Genomic DNA, 10,333 nt, shown 5'->3' with positions numbered 1-10,333 from the left:
AGGCAACCAATCAACTTCATGCTCAGGCATGCTACATGCGCACAAGCAACCAAACAGCGGGTATTTGCATGCGCAGGACCTAGCTCAGTGGAGCCTGGCTCCGTGATGCGAGCCTGGCTCGCGTGGGAAGACAACCAATAGGACCCTAAACTACTGCGCAGTCCACGCAAGGCGATGCTGAGACGGGTGCAGCTAGTTACTTCGACCGTAGTGATGGGTTCCTACTGTCGATCTTCAGATTATAGATCATGTATGTTTTTTCTATTTTTAGTAAACTTTTGTCGTTTTCTGGTAAACAAGTTTAAAAAGAAATTAGAGAAAAATGAGAGAGAAAATTTTTCAAGGAAAAATTCGAAGAGATAGAAAAATACTTCAAATTTTTTTAAAAAAAGATAGAAAAAATGCAAAAAAAACTGAAAAGAAAGTTTTACGAAAATAAATTGAAAAACATTTACATTCAAAAATCAGATAGAAATATTTTTGAATAAAAATAAAAAGAAAAAGAAAAACCTAGCGGGGCGGCGGCGGGCCTCCCCGCCAATGACCCCGTCGCGCCATCCCCGCTAGCACCGCGCCGCCCCGCCTTGCCGCCGCGCCGGTCGCCGACCCCCGCAGCCTCTCCAGCGCACCGGCCGCAGCTGCTGGAGCGCGTCGGCTCAGATCCGCCAGCGGAAGAGGATAAAAGGGGAAAGGGGAAGGAGAAGGGGTGGAGTGAAGGGGAAGCACGTGCGGAGTGGGTATCGACCGTGAGATTGGAAACTCATGGTCGGTGGTAAAATTATCATTGGGTGCTGAGACTTGAGAACTTACTTTTCTGCGCCGAAGAACCACCTAGGGCGTGTTTAGATGTTTTGCAAAAAAAAATTGCGATGGAATCTTATGAATTTGAAGTACTAAATGAAGTCTATTTACAAAAATTTTGCACAGACGGGTTGTAAATCGCGAGACGAATCTAATGATACTAATTAATCCATAATTAATTAATAATTAGCGGATGATTACTGTAGCATCACTGTTGCAAATCATGGATTAAATATGCTCATTAGATTCATCTCGCGATTTACAGCCCATCTATGCAAAAAGTTTTGTAAATAGACTTCATTTAGTACTCCATGCATGTGTTGAAACATTCGATGTGACGTTTTTTTACATTTACGGGTTTATGGGGTGGGAACTAAACAGTGCCCTAGTTAAAAATTTGAACAAGGAGAGACTCTATTCCACTCAAGTGATCAATAGACACTTCTTTTTGTTAAGGAAGAGAACCTCATGCTCCCTTCCATTTCTTATTGGATGTCGTATTTGGTTTTTGCTAAACGTCAGAAAAGTATGCCGTGGTTCTATCTAGCCTCTGAAGTGCTTTGATGGAAGAGATATGGAAAGGGTGTCGCTGCATAAACGTCCCGATTGACCCCTGGCCATGCCATGTTTGTGTGACAGCCTGACATAAACAAACGTGATTGGTTTGCATTGCTGTGCCGCTTGCATGCGTGGGGAAACCAACGAGAGATCGTTTACAGAGAATGATTAACTCGCGAGAGAGTAGTCTTCTTTGTATGTGCACCGGAGCTAAATACGACATCTAATGAAAAACGGACGGAGTACTTGACGGGCACGGGCTCTTCTGCAAGAATAAATGCATGATAACGTCTTTGTCTAGGTGGGAGGAAATTTGTTCGTGGCGCTCGTCATTCATATGCGCCAATGTGCTGGCTCGGTAGCCTAACGACTGAGTTGAGCTAGTATCTTTGCTCGTTACCTTAACAGTTTTTGCAAAGAATGGTGATGTATTTGGTATTGGATGGAAAATTCATTCAGGCTTCGTTCGGTTCGGCCGATTTGTTCCGTTCCGGGGCCCAATCCGGGTGGATTGCTGCGGCCCGTTTCTGAACCAGCTGTGCGTTGGATTGCCCGTTCGTTTCGGCCTAGCAGGGAAAGAAAACAGCCCGGTTTGGATTTCTCCCAACATTGAACGGCCCGGATCGGAGCCTGGTGTCCTACCCTCCGGAACGAAGTCCCGTGCTGAACCCAAGCGAAGGCGACGGGGCAGTGCAGCTGCGGGGTGCAAGAGGCGACGGCTGGAACAGGGTGATAACTGGTTCTGCTGATGGTCAGTATGAATTTGATTCATGTCAGATACACTGAGCTGTGACCACATGGGTTATACTAAATCTGTTCCAAATTACAAGACGTTTTGGTTTTTCTATATACGTATTTACTATGCACATAAATATCTAGAAAAGCCAAAACATCTTAGAGTTTGGAACGGAGGGACGGAGATAACTATAAAGTTGTAGGCCATCCAAAAGTAGCATCTCCAAATCAATACCACAGAGCCGTCTTCTCAGTTTTGAAATTTTCATTTTCCAGAGTGATTTGCTGTGTTGATGATATCTTGATGAATGTTTACTGTCAAGTTGCTGTCTAACAATCTTCTAATGTACTCCCTCCTTCCCCGTTTATAAGGCATACACGTATATCAAGATTCAAACCTTCTCATTTTTGACCAATAATTTGACTATTAAATTTTTGTTTTTATAATGCAAATTTCATATGATTGGATTCATAATCAAATATAGTTTACAATGATTATAAGCTTATAATCAAAAGTGATATAATATATGATAAATAAATGGTCAAAGTGTTGTTTAGAAGACCGTGTCATGTTCCACCATGCCTTATAAACGGGGAAGGAGGGAGTATACTGTTAAGTCATTCCTGCGAAACAAGTGACCTTGAATTGCTGTGAAACGTGATCTTGAGTTGCTGTCAATACCTTGAATTATTGTGAAACGTTACCTTGAGTTGCTGTCAAACAAGTGTTTATACGTCTCTTGTTTTCACTCCTGGCTGAAACAAACGTGCTTTATAGCGTAGAGAGTTTTGATTTCTGGGCTGAATCCATTAGTGACCAGGATCCAGTGTACCAGCAGGATTCACTCAATCCAGCCCAGGAAAGAAAACAGGGCTGTTTTGGATCCGGAACAAACGAACGAGGCCTCAGGCGTTCGTCTTTCACATGTGCCCAGTGTGATGAGGCTAACGGGTAAAAGCTTAACTAGTCCTTTTCTCGTTTCGTCCTTAGCGAGTAGAGCGCCGGTGCCAATATACTCATATATTTATGACCTTACATACATCACATCAAACTAATTTTAAATTTCGAATCTTAATTTATGTTCAAATCTCAATAGTTATACGTGTATTGGTGGTCGTTAGAATTGTCCATGCATGCCTTCCCAGTTCCCAAGATTTTATGATACCTTGAAATTGTGAAGATTCAAAACCGATATCAAGCTAATAAAACCAACATGCGGCGTAGTGGTACGAGCGGGGAGCGCCTCAGACTGGTGTGCGTGTTTTCTCCTTTTATCAATTATTGGAGTGAGTATACGAGGCCATGTTTGTTTTACCTGCGCTACTCATGCTAAAAAAAAAACTTGCATGCATCAAATGCTAAACAAAGATTATTTGTAAAAATTTTTCACATATGGGTGCAACTTTACGTGACAAATCTAATAATGATAATTAATTCATAATTAGCTACAGTAATGCTACAATAATCATTATTTAATTGTGCGGCCAAAAGCTTCATTAGATTCGTATCGTGAAGTAGCGCAGGAGTTATGGAGTTAGTTTTGCAAACTGACTTTATTTAATACCTCTAATTAATTGTCAAAAAATGCTATAGTAAGTTTGCTACTTTAACCAAACAGGGCTCGAGTGTGCTCGCGTGCATTTGTGGACTATGATCATTTGATCTTTTGAAAGAAAAGGTTGTATTGCTTTGCTTCATTCATATTTGTCTTCCCTTCACCGTGAAGGCACGAGCTGCTCGGGAGCTAGTCTTCTTGCAACCGGACATCATCGCCAACGCGTAGCTCCTGCCTGCCACAAAATGTCGCTCTCGCGTCATGCGTCATCGACAGGCACCAAAGACTCGAACATGCCAAAACAGAGACACAACTCAACTCAGGGCGACCGAACAGGGCCAATCCACCAATCAGCAGTTCACATCTTCACGAGCTCCCTCCACACCCAACTTCCAATCAACCGATTCCCCCTTCCTCCTCCATTGGCCTCCCCTTCCACGCTACGCCTGAGCAAAGCCCCACCAAGTCCCGCCCTCACCCACCGCCCACGGCATACCCGCCCCCCCCCCCCCCCCCCCCCCCCCCCATGGCGAAGGCCGCGCCGCACTCCGTGGGGGAGCGGGATCCCCTGCTCCCCTCCTCCGCCTCCCCGCCGCCCTACCTCGACCACCACCCGGCCGACTCCTACGCGGTGCTCCTCGTCCCCGTCCGCCTGCGCCGCCGCCTGCGCCGCGGGGGCCGCTGCCTCGCCCCCTGCCTCGTCGCCCTCTTCCTCCTCGCGCTCGCGGGCTTCCTCCTCTGGCCCGCCGACCCGGACGTCTCCCTCGCCCGCCTCCGCCTCGAGCACGTCTCCGTCACGGCGCGCCCCGCCGTCGCCGTCACCATCTCCGCCGCGCTCAAGGTCCGCGTCCGCAACCCGGACCTCTTCGCGCTCGACTACTCGCGCCTCGACGTCGACATCGGCTACCGCGGCAAGCAGCTCGGGCGGGTCACCTCCGGCGGCGGGCGCGTCCGGGCGCGCGCCGTGTCGTACGTCGACGCCGACCTGCAGCTCGACGGGATACGCGTTGTAGGGGACGCGATCTACCTGCTCGAGGACCTCGCGCGGGGGTCCGTGCCCTTCGACGCCGTCGTCGAGGTCGACGGCCACCTCCACTTGTTCTTCCTCAGCGTCCCTGTCAAGGTGCGCACTGCTGGAACCTTAAGTGCTGATTGCTTCCGTTATATAATTTGTAGACCCCATTAACTGGATTAGAATCTGAATCAGTATTGAGGCTTGGACCCATCCTCTCTTGCCTCTTCTTGTGACGCGAAAGCCCCCTATATATATCTATATAATACAGATTTGGTAGGATATTGATATCATCTGGTCAAGCAAGTTGGAAGTTTAGCCGCCGACAAGAGCTTAGCACGACACGTATAGTCTACCTGATATAATTCTTAAGGTCCATATAATGGCTAATGCATTTTAAACAAAAAACCAACCGAGAACAATGCAGCAAAAGGTTATGCGGATAAATAACATTCACACAATATCTTGCATTAATCTAGATACCTTTCGTCGGGGAAGCATAGTGTCGGTACCCTGAAGCAGGGATACCCACTCTTACTGCGACAAGGCAGGACCCGTGTAGTTATCCGTAACTGCGTGGAAAGGACGGAGTAGCCAGGCCCCTCTGGCCAGGCTCTTTCCTCACCAGGCCAACGGCCCCGGACCCGTTCCCCGCCTGGGGATGGGTCCGGAGACGCCACGTGCCTCTAATCAAGGGAAGATCCGAGCTGACAGCCGAGACCCCGGACCCCATAGGGGTCCGGGACCTCCTGCGCCCGCCGGACCCTCCCCCTTTACCGCATAGGGGTCCGGAGCCGCCACGTAACCCGGAGGAACGGGCTCGCGCGCGAGCCTTCCGCTCGAAGATTCGCGCGCCTACCGCATTTAATGCAGATGGACAAGGCGTGCTCTGCCGCCGCTGCACGCGAGACAGCCTTTGTCAGGCCTCGCTGTACACCGCGTATTACCAAGGAGCACAGTGCAGCCGCCTGTGCCGCGGCCGCGCAGAGCACGCCTGCAGCATTAAATGCGTACGACAGCACGGCGCTTTTCCATCATGTCGCCTACGCCGCAAGCTACGATACTCCAACGGGCGCCTAGCTGACGGGACAAGAGAAGACTTCCCTTCGTCAGAAGGTCAGCAGGGCATGGAAGTATACCGGAGGAAAGATTCGCAACCACTATAGCTATTTTAGTACTCTGCGCAGTATGCTGCACAGTCACGTTGGGCCCACCTGTCGGGGCCTCAACGTCCTATGTATCCGCCCCCCTTGGTCTATAAAAGGGGGTACCCAAGAAACCCCACAACACATAGTATAGCCAGGTCATCATATTCAGAAACATCTGGTTTGGGATCATGGTGTATAGTTAGCAGGGTGCATGTTCTAATTATGCTGGTCATGATTCACTAAACATTATAAAGAACAAATGAGATATGTCATGACTACATGATAATCATCTTGCATTCTCGCATACACCGTTTTTGTTTTTTGCCATGATCAGCAACTTATCACTGTAAGAATGCATGGTCATCAAACATATCATTTTAATTTTTGTTTTGATTTGATGAATTTGAAGCAAACGTGTGATCCAAGTATTATGAGGCTTCTGTTTCCAGATGTCCTGCCTCATGTTTATCTTTGGCTGAAGTGACTGATTCCAGTCATAATTACAATCAATAAGGGACGCCTAATAAGAGAAAGAGTAATAAATGATCTAACATGTGAGAAAAAGAATAAATGCCCATGGATTGTGAGTCTTTAACTGTTATCACTTTTCACATGAAAATTAATGATATGTACAGCTCAAGTAGTTTTCGTAGTTGAATTTACCCCTTCCTGGTATCCCCTTTTGTATTAATCTTGATCTGGAATTATTTCGACTTTGTATGCTATATTTCTTTGTTGTTTTTGTTTTTCATGCCCAAAATGAAGGCTTTTGCTCAAGCGAAAAGTCACTTTTAATCAACATATTGGAAGGGATATTCTTACATTTAACAGATAAAACAGTGTCGCGTTATTTTTCCTAATCCTGGTGCATGTAGAACAATCTGAAGTTCTTAAATCAAGAATGACTAAAAGGATATGATAATTGGAAGGGAGTTTGGAGAGTACATGTTTCTGGGGGGAATGAGCAAATAACAAAACATTCAATGAGATCTATCGTGAACATGCTTAAACAATCCTACAGGCCTTTCTGGAATGAAGTTTCCACTGCAAAACCTTGATGGGGCAATATTCGCCCCCTGCCCCCTTATCACTTAAAGATTCCACCATCAAGTTCAGGCTTGTCCAACATGTAACAAACAATGCTCAACTTGTTGAGTTCTCTCTAGGAAGTAGGAACTCAGGGACACTTGTCCCTAGATAAGTCTGTCGCACCTACAAAAGCTAACTATTTCCTGGCAAGGATAATGTGCTAGTTTGGCCCATATAGCCTTGCTAGTTTCTTTCTTCTTACCAAGTTCCGCCAAGTTTTATTCTCACCTTCTTTGGTTGCCATACATAAATCTGAAGATGAAGAAGCTTCAATGTGGCATCTATTCAGCACATAGCCTGTTGTCATCCACATATGCTTCTGCTCCGTGCTCCATTAAGTTATGTTTGCTGCTTGTGAAAATTATTTTATTTCTAGGTGAGGTTTGTACTAGAGTAAAATAATTGGCCTTCTTAGATTAGATAAGCATAGAGTAATTACAGGATGTCGTGGTTGTTCTACTCATAAAACAGCACTTCCTCCCTTTTTCTTATCCAAAAAGTGGTTTTGACTGAGGATTGGATTGTCGAAGCACATGGTCACATTTGATCCTGTGCAATGGTTAGTTTTGGTTGCCCATTAGAGACTTATGACCACTGCAAAGTTTTGCAGACATGGTTCTGCAATTTAACCTATAGTCTATAGAAAACAATTGCAATTATCCCAGACATTTTATGGTGGAACTAGTTTTCATGTTATCGTTTTTGTCTCACATGTTTAGAGCAATACTGTTTGTATTTGTGTAATTTTATTCTGTAGAATAGAGGGATTTTTTACAACTTGACATAGAGCTGTGGTGATAAAAATTTAAGACCACCCCAGAATATTCTTGTTTCAGCTTTGGTATGAGGGGATGGGATTTTAAGAGAAGATATATATGGTTATATGTTGCATTCCTAGATTGGGTTGATGCTTGATTTAAACTTATCAAGATATTCTTGTATGTTTTGCTAAAATTTGTTGTAACCAAACTATTGTTGTTTCTGCAATATCTGTGAATTAGTTCCACCCGTGACTGTAGCTCTCAATAAGCTAGAGCCAGGTGTTCTGCCAGTGGACTCGGAATGCAGCGTCACTTTTTTATGATATGCACTCAACCATCCAATCCTCTGTATTAAAAGATTGTCCAGGAGTGCACACTGATTCTCTGCTTGCAGTCTGTGATCCACTTGTACTGACTGAAGCCTTTCGTGATTGGTCTTGGCTTCTTGCAGGGGAGAATATCATGCGCGGTGCATGTTAATCCACACAACCAAACCATATTACATCAGGACTGCTATCCTGAGGTAAAGAACTGCAAAGCTTTGTTTCCCTCAGAAAGTTGACTCGCAGCCTTTCATAAGCTTAACTTCTTTTCTTTTTCCTGTATCAGTGAATTTGCTAATGGCGTGGAAGATATCCTATCTGGCGAATGGATGATTATAAGCTTCGCTTGGAGTCGTGGTTGTAAAACTCAAAAAATCCATTGGCTATGGGTGTACACGTGCAAGAAAAAACAAAACTATACTGGGTGATGTGCCTATTGTAAAGTCGTTCGCACGTCATGTTAATGCCAGCTTGTTCCCTCAGAAGAAAGTGTCGTTTTTACATTACTACGGGTGCTGTTTGGTTTTATGGGATTATGACACGAGCGATCAGTTCTCTGCCTCGGCTACTAATCTATATGTAGAAAAATATTACAAAGAGGATTAATCCTGATATTCTAATCTCGCACTACTCTCGTGTACAAATAGGTAGCAGCTAGTGAGCTAGATGTCCAGCTGTTTTAATTACACACGAACCATGCATATGCATTGCAGCAGCCTGCAGCAATGCCTACACAGACGCTAGTATTACTATACTAGTACTGCAGTAACACAAACAAATACACAATGCACAGAGCGCTATTTGGCCTCACCCGTCTTGGACGGCCCCGGCGACGGCGATGGCGGAAGCCCGCTGTCAAGGCAGCTCCGGCACCGCCTCTCGACCCAGCCCTCGACGTCGCGGTCGTCCCCGCTGGGCACGACGTACCGCCCGCCGCAAACCCGCGCGAGGACGCCCGCCAGCACCGCGGCGAGCACGATCGCCGCGACGATCACCACCAGCGTCTCGACCGACCTCACCGTGGTCGCCTCGGGCCGCGCCGCAGCCCCCTGCTGCTGCGGGTGCGGGGCTCGCCGCGCGTACGACGCCGCGCTGGCGGCGCCCTCCTGCAGCGACCTCCTCACGGCGGCGAGCGCCCACGGCACGGCCGCCGTCATCTCGACCACGCTGGCGGCGCCCTCCTGCAGCGACCTCCTCACGGCGGCGAGCGCCCACGGCACGGCCGCCGTCATCTCGACCACGCACCCCCCGTCGCGCCAAAGGAAGCGCACCGGCAGAGCTGGCCGCGCGCGGCTGGCTTTCTCTCGCGAGCTTGACCGTGACACTTGCTAGGTTGCCGTGTTGCGTCGCTTATAAAGAGAGCGGGGAGGCCCATGCACGCGCCGGACAAAAGAAGAGTCAAGATGAGTCGGGATGGGGGCGCAAGCGGCAAGCCCTTGTGCGGGCGTCAGTGTGCTCGAGCGTGACACTTGCTGGTGCCCGCTGCGAGCTCTGCTAGGCGTAGGCGACCGTTGCGTCGGCGCCATGATTTTCGAAACGACGTGGCGTCCCTTTCGTTCCCCTCGCCTGGGAAACCGCTCGCCTTCGCGTCCGCGTCCCGTTTAGTTCCCAAAAATTTTCACCTCTCATTTGAACACATGTATGAAGCACTAAATGTAATTGAATAACAAAACTAATTACACAGTTTGGATGTACACGACGAGACGAATCTTTTGAGCCTAATTAATGCATGATTAGCCATAAGTGCTACAGTAACCCACATGTACTAAATGATGCGATCAAAGGCCTCAAAAGATTCGTCTCGCGGTTTCCAAGTGAGTTCTGAAATTAGTTTTTTAATTAGTGTTCGAAAAACTCTCCCGACATCTGGTCAAACATTGACGTGACACCAAAAATTCTCACCAAACACAACTAAACGCCCCCTGAAAGCGGCGAGGGAGAGGCCGGCTGGTGATTCGGGTAAAAGGCTGCGACGTCCGTCAGGAAGGCGCAGTTCTTTTCTTGAGCTGCTGAGCGCTGAGCGCTGAGCGCCGGCCGGCGGTCAGCGGCAGCCGGCAGGAGCACGGACGCGGGCGGGCAGGCGAGCGCCGTCTCGGCCCTGTGCGCGCGGGGACCGCGGCGCAGCGGCTGTGACCGGTCGGGCTCAGAGCGTAGTACGTGACAGGGGGTGACACCGGGCGGTCACCTCGTCGCCCCGGTGTCGTCTTGCGGCTGCGCGGCGCAGAGCGGTGGGCTCGGTGGCTGCCGATGCCTGATGGCAATGGCGCCCCCACCAAAGGATTGTGTTTTGAGGCGGGGCTTTCGCGTTTAGTTCCAAAAAAATTTTCATCTCGAAATTTACGTCTCTCCT

General features: G+C 47.9%; 2 protein-coding genes across 2 annotated transcripts; one reads left to right on the top strand and one right to left on the bottom strand.

Annotated features, from left to right (window-relative positions):
• Positions 1-4,161: 4,161 nt before the first annotated feature.
• On the top strand, positions 4,162-8,544 carry LOC120688025. The gene is made up of 3 exons (XM_039970147.1): positions 4,162-4,773; positions 8,112-8,183; positions 8,270-8,544. Exons 1-3 carry the CDS (start codon positions 4,177-4,179, stop codon positions 8,270-8,272), a joined length of 672 nt encoding a protein of 223 aa, XP_039826081.1. The 5' UTR covers positions 4,162-4,176; the 3' UTR covers positions 8,273-8,544.
• On the bottom strand, positions 8,517-9,294 carry LOC120688027. The gene has a single exon (XM_039970151.1). The coding sequence runs from the start codon at positions 9,213-9,215 to the stop codon at positions 8,781-8,783; it is 435 nt and encodes a 144-aa protein (XP_039826085.1). The 5' UTR covers positions 9,216-9,294; the 3' UTR covers positions 8,517-8,780.
• Between the last annotated feature and the right edge of the window lie 1,039 nt (positions 9,295-10,333).

This window comes from Panicum virgatum, chromosome 9N (assembly GCF_016808335.1).
Source record: "Panicum virgatum strain AP13 chromosome 9N, P.virgatum_v5, whole genome shotgun sequence".
NCBI classification, from domain to species: Eukaryota; Viridiplantae; Streptophyta; class Magnoliopsida; order Poales; family Poaceae; genus Panicum; species Panicum virgatum.
The sequence above is the reverse complement of the archived record's forward strand: the minus strand, read 5'-3'. Positions and strand labels throughout refer to the sequence as shown.

Bases quoted from the DNA above. Each gene is read 5' to 3' on its own strand.
- LOC120688025 (XM_039970147.1), top strand. From the start codon at position 4,177: ATGGCGAAGGCCGCGCCGCACTCCGTGGGGGAGCGGGATCCCCTGCTC. The intron at 4,774-8,111 runs GTGCGCACTGCT...GGCTTCTTGCAG, and splicing joins TCCTCAGCGTCCCTGTCAAG to GGGAGAATATCATGCGCGGT.
- LOC120688027 (XM_039970151.1), bottom strand. From the start codon at position 9,215: ATGACGGCGGCCGTGCCGTGGGCGCTCGCCGCCGTGAGGAGGTCGCTG.